This window comes from Leptinotarsa decemlineata, unplaced genomic scaffold (genome assembly GCF_025532065.1).
Source record: "Leptinotarsa decemlineata unplaced genomic scaffold, Ldec_3_MD MMD2_tig00078422_RagTag_RagTag, whole genome shotgun sequence".
NCBI classification, from domain to species: Eukaryota; Metazoa; Arthropoda; class Insecta; order Coleoptera; family Chrysomelidae; genus Leptinotarsa; species Leptinotarsa decemlineata.
The window spans coordinates 23654512-23672820 of NW_027412747.1; the positions used below are offsets into that span (position 1 = coordinate 23654512).

The 18309-nt window shown below is 36.0% G+C and overlaps 1 protein-coding gene across 1 annotated transcript; it reads right to left on the reverse strand.

Annotated features, from left to right (window-relative positions):
* Positions 1-1579: 1579 nt before the first annotated feature.
* Positions 1580-3481, reverse strand: Orc6 (Origin recognition complex subunit 6). Its single transcript, XM_023164993.2, has 5 exons — positions 3260-3481; positions 3084-3207; positions 2216-2457; positions 1812-1987; positions 1580-1751 (listed from the first exon to the last, which is right to left on the reverse strand). The coding sequence occupies exons 1-5, from the start codon at positions 3328-3330 to the stop codon at positions 1627-1629; spliced, it is 738 nt and encodes a 245-aa protein (XP_023020761.2). The 5' UTR covers positions 3331-3481; the 3' UTR covers positions 1580-1626.
* Between the last annotated feature and the right edge of the window lie 14828 nt (positions 3482-18309).

The window sequence follows — 18309 nt, forward strand, 5'->3', positions numbered from 1 at the left end:
AATAATGCCGTTGTCCAGAATTACAAGTATAATGCCAAAAAAACGCATTATACCTGAACTGTCAGGGGTGTGTTACTAACATGCATCCTGGTCGGATAGCCTTAGTTGCTGAGGCCATTGAATCGAAAAGAAGAAGAAGAACATGCATCCTGTTAAGATTCAAAATGTACGGTTCTTTCCTTGGATTCAGGAACCATTAGATAATGAAAGCATGAATGTTTACGGACGGTTTGGGATATTATATGTCAAATATCAGTGTGACCAATCACGAAACGCCTGAAACCAGTGACGTCATAATATGGACTAGTCATTGAAGAGAAAACACTGACTAACAGATCAAAAAGGATGGAGAGATCCACGTTTTGGCATTAGTCAGATTCGACGTCACGATGTTTTACGTGTTGCATACTTTTATTGTAAATATTTCAAATCTCATAGCAGTCCTGAATAAATCGTCAATACCAACGAAAATTAGTGAAAATATGACTGAATGTATAACTGTGCTTCATTTCGTTACTGTCTGATTATGTATATAAAACGACTACTAAGTATGCAACCCATATTTCTGAGAGTACCAAGCACTCTTTTGTGCAGTGACGTCTTTTCCAAAACTTCATGTGATCCGTGATGTAATTCATACATCCTATGTGTGTGAAAGTGAAGTAAGGACCAGTCCATATTGTCATGTCAATGCCGGAAAGAACACCAAACACCACAGAATAGTAAACAATTAGGTTATTTTGTCACCAGGTTTTGTTTTTTAAACTATTAATCTTTACTGTGTCTTCGCTTATACCAACTTGCAAAAGAATATACAAATTTTACATCACAAAAAAGAACATTAATCACATGAGTTGTAAAATTCTACACAGAAATATTTCCTGGTGGTTTTTTATGGACTTAGATTGTTAAATTTGTTCCTATTATAACCTTCGATGCAAATCCTGGAAAGATTAGAAGAAAGCGAGATAATTTACAGAACATGAGCGACTATTAAGGAAAGGTTCGAGAAGAGCATTCTTCCACGGATTGCTTCTAAAGAGTATACAATTCCCGAGTTAGAGAAATGACTCATTTTAATAGCATATGAAGGGACTAGCTTGGGTTTTATTCCTAGACATCATAAATCTTCTAACATGCATGAGGATACTCAAACAGTTGTTCTCTTTTACTCAAATGCCTCATCATTTCTGCTTGTCTTCCATATTTGATTCATTTTAATGTATTTATAGGGCACTGAAAAACATGATTGCAGGTACCTCAACAAAAACTATTCAAACAATATGTGAATGATCCCAGTGAGCAGATTCGGTCTTGGTGTAGAACATTCACCTGCTAACTTGACATACAGTGTTGCCTCAAGGAGAAGAAATCATCATTTCTGCTTGAGGAAGTCATTGTATAGCAAAACGAGTATCGCAGTTTCGTTAAACCATAAGTGAAAAAATCTTACAGTAAACTGTTTTTTCATTTCTACTGCATTGAAAAATGTAATACAGGCCTAACAATTAATGAAAAATGTTTCTGCTTATTGTTTTTCAAGGCATTCTGGAGTGGTCCCTTACAAATGATGCTAACAGTGTGTGGATTGGTTTATTGAAATGAAAAAAAAAGTTTCAAAATATATCAGCTTTTCTCAGTTGCCTCCTTACTTTTCAGAGCTGCATAAGCTTCATTCAAAATTCTTTGTCTCCAAACATCATATTCTTCAACTTCTTCTGGATCTTTTCTCTTCAAGACAACTTTTTCTTCTGAAAATACACGGTATTAAATACCATAGATGAATAAATATAATTCTATATACTCTTTACCTGTAACAGTAACTACTTCTGGCGTATTTTTAGTATCAATCTTTTTGTTTCTTTTGAAACCACTCTCCAGAGTGCTTGCAAATTTTTCAAACTCAAGTGAAAGCTCCTTCCATTGGGAAGGTTTCAATCGACTAGTTTCTATAAATTGTTGTTTTGAAATTTTCAGATTCAGTGATCTGTGAATATCGAAAACAAATCATTTGAAAAGTAGAAATACAGTTTGTAGGTGATGCGAGATAAGATTGTGATAGTCACCTTGTTCACAAGCGGTCCAAAGTTACTATCATAATGAAACAGTTATAGCATCCACGTTTCTATATTATCATTGTGGCTGTTCTGTCTTGCACCCCAAATGTTTTGTATACAATTACATACTCACATAACAAGAAATTGAAGATTCTTACTTGCAGGCAGAATAAACAGCTGCTGCTACATACTGGGGATGGCTCAGATCATTCAGCATTTTATGGCTATTTATGTATTTATCTAGAATTTCTTCAGCAACTGCTTTAGCTTCCGTACAACTCAATTGTACACACAAATCAGATACAGTTAAAGCTTTCTCTAGACCCAACATTTTCTCGATTGTATGCAGACTTGTTTGGTAGGCTGACTTTTTCAGTCCCGATAGCTTTATGGCAGTTTCCTGGAACACAGAATGGAATTTCTCAGATTAAAATGACAATACTTTACCACAGAAACCCACAAATTTAAATTATGAACAAGTGTAAGAAAGCTACTGTACAGTAAAACACGTGTTGCGGTTTTGTAAACTGTTCAATATGCAGAAATATTTTCTAGAAAATATCACTTGTGTCTCACATGCAAATTGCTTGGTCTGCCCTGTATCTATTTTTTAATTTTATTATACACGGGTTTTCCCATTGTATCAATATAGAATGACCAAGCTGGCTGAGATGAACGGTTGGCAACGTGTTTTCAATACTGGACATACCCATATGTGACAAAAATAATTCTAATGAAGAAAAGAGAATTGAAACTTTATGTTTTTTTACCACTTTATTTGTAACAAACGTTACTGCAGTTTCGTCCTATAAGGACATTTTTAAACTTATAAATGAAAATGTCCTTATAGGACGAAACTGCAGTAACGTTAGTTACAAATAAAAGTGGTAAAAAACATAGAAAGTTTCAATTCTCTTTTCTTCATTATGATTTCCTACCACGTAGTAACGGCTACATCCATCAATTTATTAAAAATAATTCTTGCACCTGCCTAAGTAACATTCAGACAATATTTGAATGATTTACCTTATCAAAAGCATCTGTAGTTTGCGTAGCAGCCAAATCCAAGCATAAAATGGTTTGAGCAACATCACTAATGGATTTCAAGGATCCCTTAGAGTGTAAAGATCGAAGTAGTTCCTCTGCTTTCCTGGAAATGTGAAATATTAGAGTGGTTAGCGTAACGAGCGTTTGTTGCGTACTTTAGAATGGGGCCATCTGGTAAACCTAGCCTACTGGCCGTGTTAGCTAAGATATTGCTTTGTTTCCACATATTCAGTCATGAGTCGATTCCAGTTCAAAAATTCAACGTTCATAAACAAACAAAAAGTTAGGTTAGCTTCATCGATTTTTCATTTGAGTGGATCAAAGGTAAACGAACAAAACTCTTCTAAAAAAAGATAGTCAATTTTTGCCATTTTTGATTGGCTGTGAACTGTCATTCCGAAAATTTGCTTTTTGACAGATATGTCAAAATTGGATCGTTTTTGTTTACAGTGGCGCAAAGATGAGTAAAATATAGTGACGCTTCACAATGGTACTATTTGTGTCTGTCTGTATTTTAAAATTACTAATTTATTTGTGAAATTATTGGGTATTAGTGGGAATTTTCAAAATATATCAGAATGAATTGAATATATTCTGAATATTCTAAAAATATATAAAATATGAACTCTATCTTATATCTATTAAATATATTCATAAAAAATTCGAAGAATATTCAAACGGTAACTCATTCAAAAGTAATAAAATAACGATTCAAAATTCATATTTCAATCATTTGTATATGGTGTTTAAAACAATGGGTTTTACCGTTAACCATTTATTGTCTTTCTTCGAACAGCAATCATCTGGAGTCTTCGGAGGGTGAAAAAGGACTACGCGAGATCTTACCTTTCAACGAGCAAAACCTAGCACGGCCCATTTACTGTTCTAAAATGATGAATGATGTAGAAATAAATATAAATCGAAAAGGTTCAGAATTTATTCGCATGTCATATTATTTGATATGGCGTTCCAGGTGACTTTGATTTTCCTTGGGATTTGCCATTCTGTAATGAAAAGTTCTCTGTATTTAGAAAATATTTTAATGGGGTCGACTTTGTTAAAACCGTAAGTTTTTAAAATATATTTTTGTTGGTTTATCTGATAACAAGAATGGAATACTCAGGAACTCAAGTTTATTCAAGATACGAGAAGTCGAATATTTTCAGATTATGCGTGATATCAGTTTGAGGAAAAGAGAGAGATGGAAATAGAAACCTATCTCTTGGGAACGCGAAGTCATTTGTTTTGAAATAAACTGTTTCTGTGTGATAAAATAGGAATACTTCATCTATTATGTGACGTCGTTGGTCAACTCATTAAAAAACATTAAATAGTCGTTTTTAATTTGAAAGGATATTAATAGAAAAGTACACAATAATTATGAAAAATTACTCAAACTTCCACCTCCTGATCAACAATAATAATATAAACCGTTCTTAGAAAACATCGGATATTCAAAATTTGACATCTGAAACGCCCTCTCTATGAAAAATTGGAACTAAAGAAAGTAACAATCCAGTTGTCACCTGATACCGCCAGGGGGTTAAAAAATTCTATATTTACAATTCTGTATTCGAAGAAATTAGTTTCATTTGTAATAACAAGCAGTTTTTACAGCTTCATCGTGGGTAATGTACTTGTTGAATTGAATTATTTGAAGCTGAGACATGTGCAATTCCCTATTTCACGATCCATTCCTGATGCACGTGCAGTAGCAATTTCACTGTTTCAGAAGAGATGTATTAAGATCTTGGCCACGACATTTGCATTGTCGTTGACAATGACGTTTGAATGACATGAAAAAAGAAATCCTTTTTTCAGCTTTTAGTTTGTTCGTTTGTAATCACATAGATGGCACTATAATATATGAAAAATAAGACGAATTTAGAAATTCCACAGATTTGAATAGAATCGAAGAGTTATGTATTTATTACTTACCACATAGTTTATGACCAGTTGATGCTAATTATTGAGAGACATACAAAAAAATACATTTCGAACAAAACCATCAAGGAAATTAAATGATAGAATTTTCATTAAATTTGAACCATTTCCCTAGCCTGTTTATCTTAATTCTCTCTTGTTTCTCTACTGCACCCTAATGATGATTTCGATTGATTTCAGCGTGCTCTTGCTGCTGGGTGAACGAAAAGCATCTATAAGATGTAAGGAAATTTCTATAAATATCTGTCAGATATAATTTGAAGTCCAGCGTGGTATTAGCCGGGGTGGTAGTTGTTTTCCGGCAGACATTTACCAGATCCTTATTAATTTTTTGAATGTTCTGTTTTCTGTTTCTGGGTGAATACTGGAGTTAACTTCTTCTTCTTCTCTTTTTTATAGTCTCTGCTTCCCATACGGCGCTGTAGACCAGTATAATGGAGTTGACTTTTTATTTTCTAGCCTTTGGTTATCTCAACTTAGGAATAATCATCTTGCATAACGAAGTGTTCACATCGGAAAAAATACAGTTGCACTTACCCGACGACCTTGGAGCTTGGAATACGGAATTAAGTGATTTTCACACAATTTCACCTACGTCTTCTCGCACGATCAAGCAGACCGCAAACATCGAATGTAACGAACGGTATAATGTGGTACTCTTAAAAGATGAGAAATGCATCTCGCCAAGTACCATTTTCCGAATGAGTAACTCCAGACCTTGAAAACTGTTTAAACTTTAATGAAACATTCTAATCTTCTCGTTTTCCCACAGTTATCAGGTATTTTCGATCCAAATACAATCGTGTAATTTTAACTAATATAAAAATAGGATGAGGGAAGAACAATGTTGAGTAGAACAAGTTTGGATTTAATTTACCGACAAACCCAAAAAAGTCTAATGCGCTACAGGATGTATCATAAGTCATGGTTCAAATTGAAAGAGATGATGATTTTTATGAAAAATGACCCACATATAGGTAACATGGAGTTCGATTCCTAATCGGTTTCGAGTAATTTTTATTTTTACAATTTCTACTAAAAACTGGTTTTTGTTACAAAATAAATCAAAAACTCAAGAAAATTTCACTATTTTTTAAGAGGTATTCTGTCTTTCATTTGCAGCAAACAGAAAATCTGGGAGCTTAACATCTTTTTTGAATTTCTATTGTTTTTCTATTGAACTCAAGACAATCATTGCTAATCAAAATTAGATTTTACGTTATGAAAAACATCTGTATAATGTTTTAAAACAATTTATATTTTAAGTGAATACTATTTTTATTATCGATCTGGAATATTCAGTAATATAGGTTTGATGAGAATATTAGGCTTTTCTGATGAGAACCTGAAAAATAAAAATACATAATACAATTTGACGAAAATATTTACATCAAATTCTCGAAATGCTATACTTAATTCAATGAATATTATTGAAAATGTTCTTGTTGAGTAGCAAAACTAGTGATTTTTTGTTGTGTGACAATGATAGTGTTAATGAACGCATTACTCAACGCTGGAGAAGATTTTAGCCTCGAAAATGAGCCCCAAATGGGTCGTCCAGGATGAAGATTTGAGTCTTGTAGAATTGTTTCTCTTAAATCTGTAAACAAACAACAACGTTTATAATCGTCCACTTATGTTAGCAACATTTTGAAATAACGAATACCTACATACATGGCATACAACGCTCAACATGAAAGTTAATATCTACAGACGGTAAGAATACCAAGAAAAAATACCAGAGCAATCAATTTAAGTGGAAAACAAAATTAGCATGCAACAAAATATTTCTGTTCATGCTTATGCGTTAGTATTTATGAAATCAAAAGCTTGTATTATCGAAAAAATTTGACAAGAAAAGTTTATCTATTTCAAGAATTTTTAAGTTGAATGAAACAACGGTTCCTTTAGAGCGTTAATTAAGAATGTTTTATTTTCATGAAGCTGGAATCAAAGAAAATACCTCGCGTAACTCTTCATAAAGATATAAAAAGTGCGTTTGTGTTCTTTGCAGTAATAAGAACCAACGAGAATCAAAATAGTACATTTCCAATACTTATAGCAGATAATACAATAACTTTTAGATACTTCTCCTAATCACTCGTTTAAACGGATTTTACAAACATTCGTGGTGTGTCTTTTCTATCTGAATACGCCAGTCTATTCGTATAAAACTTCTTGGCAACCCCGTATTCGTGGAATATCACGTATCCGTGCCACTTTCCGTCTCCCCGCCAGGAAGAATCCCTCCAAGTTGAGAAGCCACGTAGATGTGGACCTAACATCCTATTATCTACATCCTGGCTCATCCTCTTATTGCTGCTGTGAACTCCTCCGGAGGTCAGTATACTGCAGGAGGCAGGATTAAGCGGCTCTAAAAATATTAACGGCGACGAACCTGATATCAGGAAGATATCGAGTTCGATTATCCTGAGTGGACGGCAGAAAAAACAAGAACAGAAGTAAAATATAAAATGGGTTTAGTTTTGTTACAGGATGTCACAAGTAATAATTTCAAACCAAGTTACTTCACGACGTTTCGATTGTTATTATCCACGATCGTCTTCGGGTGATGACGGGACTATTCCCCCGAGACAGTGGCGTTCCGGCCCGACTCCGCACGGGTGCAATGCTGAAACTAAATATAAATTCACCACCGGAAATTTCAGCCTCCGAAAATATAGCGGTACGGAGATCTAAGAAGCACATATATATAAAATTTAAGCTTCGTAGGACTTATATACCAGTACGGAGAGATGAATTAATGTCAACTGAGTGACTTTCTCATTTATAAGTATAGATTCGAGGGCTTTCATCGATTCCCTCTTTACTCTCACCGGTTTAGCTGGAGTTGGCAGTTACGCGGGAGTTGACCGTTTTTCCGTTTGATTACATGTTCCATATGTTGCGTATCTCTACGCTAGCTTGGCTGACTATGTTGTTGAACAACGTATATGCGGCTTCTTTGAATTTCCTCTTAAACCAGTGTTCCTCCCTCAGCTTGGGACGACTTGATGTTATGTTGATCGATCCAAACAGGCAGGTTTCTCCTTGTTGTATGTTTCTCTTGTGTTCGGCAATGCGGACTTTGTAGTATAGTATATAGGATTTGCCACGCTCAATCTGGCCATTGAAGAAGCCCACAAGAAGCCCCGAGTCTGGTTGAGTTATGTTGACGACATCTTCATAGTATGGAATTATAATGATCTATAATATATTTCAGCATTGCTAACATCTGGAGTTGTTCTCGCTTCACTTAAAACTATCAGTGCAGTGGATGTTAGAGCTCATTATCTAGCTTTGATGAGACTCCATAGCCTTGACACTGACCCCTTCATATAGCTGGGAGCCTCTGGTTTCTCTTCCCCTCATCTTGCGTGTCTCAGCCTCGCTATTGCGTCGCATTCACAGGGCACATGCAATGCAGTTTCCTCCTCTTCTTCGCAGAACCTACATCATCATATATTTCACGAGTCGGGTATGCCCCGTTAGTAGACCCACCACTACCCTTACAAATTTACGAGGGTGGTTTAGCAGGTCTTCCGTGATTCTCGGCGATGCCAGTGGATTTTGCTTTCGGGCTCTGTGTTACGAAGGAACGTCTCAAGAAGGAACAAGGTTGGTAGCCAGGTGGTTCGACGTGGGTGCTTTGTTCACTCAGTCGAATTGGTTGCCGTGTTGGTCGGTGGTTCAAGCCCCAGTCTGAACGATCGATTTTCACTTGCTATCATCCAACCCGTGTTAGGAATCAAACGTTAAAAGGTAGGACTTCGTTAATCCTTGGCTCGCACAAGTTTCGACTTTTGAGGGTTGTCGTTCGTAGGGGTGCGACAGCTGGAGAAACAGCGAGGAGAAACCAGCAAATCCGGAATAGCAGAGCATGTTTGGACTCATCAACATAACATCAAGTGGTCCCAAGCTCAGATCATCCACAAGGAGGAATACTGATTTGAGAGGAAGTTCAAAGAAGCTGCATATATGTTGTCCGACGACGCTTTCAAAAGAGTTTTGGGTTTCTATTGCTGGGGATTGTAACACAATAGAGAAACTGCGGAAGTGTAATAAAGTGCACACATTTTTCAGAGAGTCTGAAATGTAAATAAGGGCAAACTTCTCAGTATTACTTTTTGGTAGATTCTTTATTGGTTTAGGTTTTCGTTCATTTTTTATACTGTGGAAAGTATATAATACTTTTTGGGGTTTCTCGCAATCTAAAAGATGAACAACGTTAAATCAATAGAGAATCTGCTGATGTGTGATGAAGGGCAAAGCTTTCAGTATCACAGGTTAACAGATTCTCTATTGATTTAGCTTCATTCATTTTTTAGATTGTGGAAGGTTAAAAACCCAGAAAAGCGGCAAACAAAACTGAAAATATTGAATAATTTCTACACGAAAAAACTTATTTTTGTAAGGATTACGTGCATATTAAAATTTCAAAATTCCTTGAACCATTCTCTAAAAGGTTCAATTTCTCAATGGACGCAAATCCTTCCAACTTTCAGGTCACCATCGAAGCATGATTTCTCTTTGTGCTGGACTTCTGCATTCATCATATCACTGATGACATCCGAGACGGCGGTGAAATCGGTTATTAATAATCAAGAAGGCGAACTGAATGCTTCCTAGTTTGGAAGACGGGAGGATGTGCGGCTGACAATTAAAAAGAATCGAGGATGTGAGAAGCGTTACACTTGTCGATGTGAATATAAATGCTGATGAACGGTTGTCTCTTCTGACATGGTCTGCAAGAACGAATCAGAGAATGAAAAGCAGTTTGGCAGATTTTCGGGATTTATATTTTTTTAAACCGCCCGAGAATTATATATAAGCTTGTCTAAATTGCATGGGATTTATATCTATATATCTATATCTAACCCATTGGTTTAAACGGGTTTAAAGCCGAATTAATAAACAAAATACTTGCCAAGAAACTCTACCTAGGTATTGATAAGGTAAGAATTTTATCTTTTCATATTTCCACAAATACTCTTGGATATTCACCCTTTCCAACCATACCATTCAGCTCAAAAAACAACCCCCATCGAAAACTCCTTTGTCCTTCCTGCTTTTCATCGCAGGAATATTCTTCTCCTGCTGCGGTGCGTGTTGACCCGAGTGTTAATCAATATTCAAAGGCCTGGGAGAGATCGACCGCTGCTGCTCAAATCGTACGTGCAGGAATCTCTGCGCTCGCTGCTGGACGACGATCCTGCTGTCCTGCCCCCCGTTACCCCACTCCGCATCAGGACGGATTTCTCTGCAGAGTGTTGGCCTCCGTTCGCGCTTATATACGAGGCGTATATAAGCGCGGAGAAAAATCTGAAGGAATCTACATTTAATTTAGAGAACGTAATATCTGCCACCCTTTAGCATGAAATATAGAAACCAAATCGGGTATTTTTTTAAAATGTTTTATTCCATATATCTTCTTTCTGTCATTTCAGTAAAAATACCTTGTGAAAAAAACAGGAGAAATGGTGGGTATTTGGTGTACCACGAGCTGCTTTTACTCTGAGGATGGACGACACTCTTTCTCGGGGGTGACAAATATCAATTAGGTAACCCTTAAAGGAGTATCTTTCTAATGCCTCCACTTTTCGAAAAGAGAAAGATTCAAAATCCCAAGTGTTTCCATATGAACCTAAATGCACCAATGGGTTGGTCCGAACATTAAAAAAATTGAATATAAGAGAGTAGCCTTTGAAACTGTACGTACAATTTGTCGGGACTGGTGATTGGTGAATTATTAATCAGTGTATCAATAAAGAAATTTATTATTAACAACAAAGCACAATGACAAGCAAAACACGAAAAAGAAAATTACAACGTAACCTCGAGGAACTAACAACGCTAAGTCTTTTCTCGATCAGCGAGGAGACTGTAGAGCGGATTTAGTTATCGGCGGAAACATCTGAATAAGAAATAGTTCTTTGCCAAAATCTCAGAATAGATTGAATCGTCTCGGCTAAAAAATGTGTTCGAAGTAACTCTCGAAAAATCATCACTATCAATATAGTCGAGAAGGATCAACCACTTGGGCCCTTGTCTTAATCCATAAAAGTGTTAACAATGAGTATCTACTCGAAACATCGCAAGTGGGGTCGTTCTAAATAATCATCTGTTTTTCCAAGCAGATGGATATTTTGGACGACTGCTCGATAATCAGTTATGAAAAGTAAAAATTTGTAATAGAAAATAAAAATCAATAAAGAAAAAAATGTTTCTAAACAAAGTAGTTTGTAGAAAGAATCCTACAACTTCAACAAGTGTTGGGCAGCCCGAAAAACAAGACGTTGAAAAAAGAAAAGTCTGGGATTCACGAAATGAGCTGCGTCAATTGTGATAAAAAATATGTTGGTCAAAGCAAACGGACTATATTGGCTCGAAACAAGGAACATGTTTCGCATGTTTGGTTTCATAGATAAGTGTGGAAATAGTAATAAAGGTCCTATTTCGAATAGTCCTTTGTTTGGTCTTATACATAGTAATTCTAAATAAAAAAAACATAAATATCAGAAATAGTCAATAACATAAAGGAAATACATACCAAATTAGGGTAAATTTTCGTTATGTGGACACCCGGCGATTTTGAAAAAAATTTTTCACTGTACTTACGTATTTTGATGCGTAGATTACGAATCCGAAAGAAAAAAGTGGCGCTCTCCCTTATTTAAAAAGTTACGGCCCTTCAAAGTTCAGAAAAGGGCAACTTTTCAGCCTTCTTTTTCACTAAATAAACTATTTAAAAACACAAGCATCTATTCACTAGGTCACCTTTACACCTTATTCTTCCTTCTTTAACACTTTTCACTTCAATAATCAACATTTTTCTTATAAAAATGTTAAAAAATGTACGGAGCTGCTTTTTGTTTACATATCACTGTATTTTACGTTTTTAAGGTTAATGATATGGTTGGTACGACTGATGCAGTCCATATTCCTGAAGTAATTCAAATGTTTTTTACCTTCATTCTTTAGATCGTAAATTGGTTTTTGGTGGTGTATTACGAATTTGAAATAGTAGGCGACGGCAAATACCAACCGCTATTTTCTGAAATGTCACTAGTAACTAACCTAAAAATAGAATAATGTCACCAGGAGAAGCATTCGTTTTTTAATTAAGTTTTTTATAAGAAAAATGTTGATTATTGAAGTGAAAATTGTTAAAGAAGGAGGAATAAGGTGTAAAGGTGACCTAGTGAATAAATGCTTGTGTTTTTAAATTGTTTATTTAGTGAAAAAGAAGGCTGAAAAGTTGCCCTTTTCTGAACTTTGAAGGGCCGTAACTTTTTAAATAAGGGAGAGCGCCGCTTTTTTCTTTCGGATTCGTAATCTACGCATCAAAATACGTAAGTACAGTCAAAATTTTTTTCAAAATCGCCGGGTGTCCACATAACGAAAATTTACCATTGTTTCTGAATTATGAGAAGTTTTCTTGTGAAATTGGATGACAAAAGAAAAACTGTACCTACCTATGTATGTCTATACTGCGAAAATGATAAAGTGTCTTTATTTGACACATGACAGCTTAACAGAAAACATTCATGGTACGTTTCATTAACAAATCATAAAGAGTGTGAACAACAATTTCCCGTGTAACCTCGATAGTAGAACTATCATGGAAAATAGACAAAAGTGTGTTTTTTTAGTGTATCCTCTTCTTCTGATAGATTTCAAAAACTTATCTGATTACGCTTCAATAAACAATGGAAGTCCCAATCTCTAAATTCATATTTAGAGATTGTTTACACCATTCCAAATATCTTCTCGCTAGTACAGGCGAGTTCCTATACTCCACAGAAAATGTTTGATGTACCTGTTGCTTCAACCAACAGAAACGCGCTAAACGTTTCAAACGTACCAAAGATGAATCCGTCCAGTTAATCGGCGAACTCATCTGTGACATTAAAAACTCGTCTCATGTGATATTAATCTAAATTGGGGCGTTCATCGTCCAGCTACGACATCTACCGGACGTATTTGACAATCAGCCAGATAGTAAACAAAAACAAAGCCCTGTCAGTTGTTTTCACATGTTGTGTTGTGTTTTATTGTGCTTCCCGTGAGTGAAAGTAATTTATTTTACCGATTCATTAATTACACATGTCTATAATAAAGCCGCTACTAAAAACAATTCTCTCACGAATTCACAATTAAATAAGTCATAACTCAAAAATAACCAAATCAATGAACATAACCTATGTTTGACATTCATATCAACTGTCTGGGCTCATTGAGTGTAGAAATTCTCTGTTAATTTTCTTGATAAAAGTTTTCTCTTGCAACCAGCCATTGATGGAACGGAATTGGGCGGGGCATGGACCACGCATAACAGCATCTTCCCTAGTGGTGCGGAGCGCGTCCCAGTCAACGAATGAAACCAGCCGATCCGGAGTTTTCTCCAATGAGATGAAACACTCGAGAGTGCATTAAGAGGATACGGAATGCGGACCGTACTACAACTTGTTACGTAACTTGGGTGAGTATACAGCCAGTGTTAGGATACGTTTATCGTATACAGAAGTATGTCTTAATGAATGTAACCTTATAAGGAAAGGAAATCTTGTCTCATGTAACGTGGTAATTGGAAAGCTATTCAGATCGATACGATATTTATCCTTATTTATCCTCTGTGAGGTCTATGTACAGGGTGATCTGTTGAGATGGCTATCATCTTATTTTTTCAACCATAGTCAAATTGTGAACGTGAACGGACTCAGATCTGAGCCTTTTTTAGTCACTTCGGGTGTTCCGCAGGGGTCACACCTTGGTCCGTTGGTGTTTTTAGTTTCCATAAACGACTTGGAGAGTTACTTTGGATATTCAAACGTTTTTTTATATGCTGATGACCTGAAAAATTTCAGAAAAGTAATTACATTGAGAGATTGTCTGAAAAATCAGCAAGACCTGAAAGTATTCTTTGAATACTGCATCCGTAACAAGTTGAAACTTGATATGAACAAATGTGTTCGTATTTCATTCTTCAGGACTAACACTCCTGGAATTTTGCAGTACACACTCGATAACAGAGTCGTTAACAGAGTTTACCGAATAAAATATCTGGGTATACACTTTGATTCTAAAATGAGCTTTGATCAGGTCATAAACTCGTGTAGCAAACCTCTGGGTATTTAATGTAGGTGGTAAGTTGAATTTTAGGAACGTCATATGGAATCCACATCATAATTTCAATTAGTTGAGGCTGTCAAGACTTCAAAACAGGTTTGTGGGATTTCATCACTTCAAATTAACAGAGTCTATCTTGTTATAGAAATGAGTAAATTCCGTTCTCGATATGTTATTCTTCTTCTAGAGTAACAGAGAATTGTATTTGCTTTATCATTCATCTATGAAATCTGAACAAACCGCTACAATTAATCCATTTTAGTATCAAAACTTTTTATCGCATGAACCAAAAATAGTTACTCGCTACTAGGTACATCGTTCAACAAATATTGTGGTAATATCAATGTTTTCTCTATGTTTATTTATTTTATAATCATCGGTAGGTTAATAGCTATTTATGTATTTGTTTTTCTCCATCGTTGTTGATTGTTACGTTACCAAATGTTTTTTTTGTTTTGTAAGATGTAATAGTGGATACAAACTGCCCAGTCAATAACTCACAAAGAGTCGTAAAAGCAGTTGAGCTACACATATCAAGCATCAACTCAGAAAGTTGTTAAGGTTCAAAAAACCATTTGGTCATTAAGTTTTTTAGGAGAATAACCATGACATTTGAGCAAGAAGTAGGTGCTTCAAAGATTTCCTATGAACATACACCAAGTGATCATTTTCAAGAGGAAAATTGATCTTCCTCTTGAAGAAAACTCCAGTAATGTTCATTATTACACCAAATGTTCCAAACTGTGCATCACAAGTATATAATTTATGCTGTCAAAAGCATTTATGTAAAGCGGTGAGCAAAAAAAGCGTTGCATATTCCAGTTTGCTTCTATTAATGAATGTCTATATACTTGAGAAACTATAGCAACTTTGCTCACAGAAACCAAGTAATCTCATGGAAGCTGTAACATCTTTGATAATGTATTCATTGAAGATAAACTTACTTCCAAATATGAATACCAAATCTTTGTAAGTAAGACATCTGTCGAGTACAGCACTATTTTTTGAAAAATCTAAATGTTTTGCCAGAATTATCATTTACCTTATTGAATTATGTAATTACCTACTGTAGAATTGAAGACATCATAGAATAGTTTAATGTACCGACCAGTAAAACTGTTGGAGCTACCGTGTATAACAATTACAATGGCTAGTTAATTTTCATCAAGCAACGGGTCATTTTATTCATAATTTGTATCTTTGATTACGGTATGAAAACGTGTCAAAACAAATCCTCGCGTTTATACGCATCCAGCGATCAATATCAACCAGAATACCGAAGAAGCTAATGGATCTGCCGGATCGTAAAGAGCACGAATCACCGTTAACGTCCTGTGGTCTCCTCGTCGAAGCGGCGTGCCCAGGGTTCTAATCGGCCCACCAGGAAACGATGCGATGAGAGATACCGCTTGACGATGCCACCGGTCCAGTACTGTCGTGCCTTCAATTCCAAAAGTACCATTGATGCCGTTCCTGAAATGAATATTTGTGCTAGATTTGAAAATAAAACGTACTACTTGTACTAGATTTGAAGAGTACTAAATTGAATAAAAATGTACTAAATTCTTCTTCTTATCGGTGTCCGTGGTTGTCAGGACTATAAGGCAACCTCGTCCTGTCTAAGTCAAAGTCAAAATATTGTCTAAAGATTCATAACTTATTGACAAAGCTTGGTTAAAATAACAAAAAAACAAATTTATACATTTCAGCTATCGCTGCTTAGTCATGTAAAACTACACACTTTGAAATAATATACATTGCTAGTGTGTTGAATAAAATGTCAAATAGTTACTGAATGTATGCATATATAACAAAAAAGGGTTCACATATTTCATAGAAACGTAGTAAACTGATGGGATGTCTTTCGTAACTGCAGTGATTTTAGATCAGCCGGAGCCCTGAAATCGATACACTATGCGACAGTAGGCTACCTAAATTTCAAAGTGACCATCTCTGAGAATAGTGACACTCTGCCGTGAAAGCCAGTAAACGAAATGATTGACTTTTCAGCTCTACTGTCCTTGATTCCTTTTTTGGTTTTTGCCAAGCACACTAGGAGTAGACAATTCTTTTATGTTGGCTACCCTGGAAGAAATCAGCTTCAAAATTTCCTAGCTACAGAATGTGGGTTTGTTCTGAGGCACGGAACGTGAATTTGCCGGAACTATGGAATTGATTTGAGAACTTGAAACACGAAATTGCATTGTTGCCGTAGGTCTTGCTTCCTAATTTGATTATGGATCGTCTATTTGAAGCAAATCAAATGTCTCAACTTTCTCATCGCGGCGGATTATGATACATATATAAGATTGCGATGCATAGACGAGAAAACGTGCACAAAAAGGACTCTCCACGCCTCCGACGATGAGAAATCCCATTGGACTGATGATGTTATTCTTCATCGCTGAATTGAGCCTTGTCTACATATCCAAAAGAAGACTTTTGTGAGTAGTACCGAATCGATTATATGATGATTCGAGTAGTACCAACCTCGTATCAACATCGTGGGATATTACTAAATGCGGTGCAATAATACAACAACGGCAGCACGACACCGGTCATCGAAACACGCGTCCTATACTTCTTCTAATTCTTGATTCGGAAGACGCACCAATGGTGATGTACTCGAGAAATCGTCAATTGTTTTCGTGGAAATCCTAACGGGACACGAACATCTACGCGATGTCGCATAAACATTAATTTGTACGCAACGAACGCTCGAAGAGATTTGTCGGTTCTCACTTCTGTCACTCGGAGAGTCATTTTTAAAGTTTTCAATAACCTCAAATTCATTGCAAATTTAAGGTCATTATAAGGGTTAAATATCAATCCAAAAGTTCGTGAAATTTGGCACTACAGAAATACCAAATGGGATGTAGGGTTGCTACGATAAAATTTCAAACAGTACTGATCACAACCTTGAAACAGTTCTGTTTGCTAACGAGTTACACATAAAATTGATCAACTTTTAATTTTACGAGTTCTGTTGGTTGAAGTTGAAGGAAATTTACGTTAGTAGCTTTTTTGATTCTTTATTTCTCATCTATATTCAATCTCGCTATCAATAAAACACGAAGATAGATTCACGAAATGTGTATTTTTTATGAGCAGATGATGCTTCAACTCGTGGAGGTATCGAACGTAAAGCGCATGTGTGTAGTTTCGTGAAAAGCATAGATTATTGGCATAGAAGGTCAGAAAAAGAAATTGACAGCTGTCATTTTCTTCTTCTTCACTTTTCAATCTTCACTGGCCTTGGCTACCGGGGCTAATCAGATATAAATTGCTCCGTGTAAATCAGATTGGAAATTGTAAAACATTTCAAAGTATTTTCCAAAAAAGGTGGAACACTTACAACACAGCATTAATTGGAATCTTGGTTTTTTCCAATAAGTCGTTGATATACAATAAAAAGAGGGTTGGAAGCAATCTTCCAACAAGAAGGAAAAACCCATCCGTTGTAAGACAGGTTGAAAAGTCTGCAAAATACTGGTGCGAGTTCACTTGCACACTTTTTAGGTATAATGACGGGTACTTCATCAGAAAAAGTAATTTCCGGCATTGTGGACTCTAGTATGGGAATTCTACGGTACGGTACATTTAAGCTCGTCCAAACTGTTTTCTTTCTATGAGTTATTGACAGCTTTTGAATCTATACCGACATATGAAACAGGTGATTCCCCTATTCTGAAAGGTTTTTCAGTATCTTCGAGCGTGTGTTTTGCTTCTTCAAAATAATAATGATAATGACAGCTACCGATGACACACAAATAACAACAAACGAAGTTTGCGAGTACCGTTCGTCGATTTGAAGCGTTAGTACGAAGGAAGAAAAAATACAAGGCACGCTAGATGAGGTATGGGGGGCAGACAACGGCTAATGATGTGGTGGATGACATCCTCGAGTGGTCAGATGGCTATAATGTCCCATCGGATGGTCGAATGGTAGTTGGCAGTTTCGGCACGCGTCCGCATTCGACAGTGAAAGGCGGAAATAATGTCATTAACTGCCGTTTCTTGTCTTTCGATATGTAGCAATTGAACTCGCGATGGACTGGAGTAGTGCGGGTGATCAACGAAATATCGGAGGAACTTTGGAATGCTTCACGAAAGAAAATTCATCAGATGTTTG

Bases quoted from the DNA above. Each gene is read 5' to 3' on its own strand.
- Orc6 (XM_023164993.2), bottom strand. From the start codon at position 3,330: ATGTGGAAACAAAGCAATATCTTAGCTAACACGGCCAGTAGGCTAGGT. The intron at 3,208-3,259 runs GTACGCAACAAA...TCACATTTCCAG, and splicing joins CCAGATGGCCCCATTCTAAA to GAAAGCAGAGGAACTACTTC. The intron at 1,752-1,811 runs GTAAAGAGTATA...GTGTATTTTCAG, and splicing joins AGAAGTAGTTACTGTTACAG to AAGAAAAAGTTGTCTTGAAG.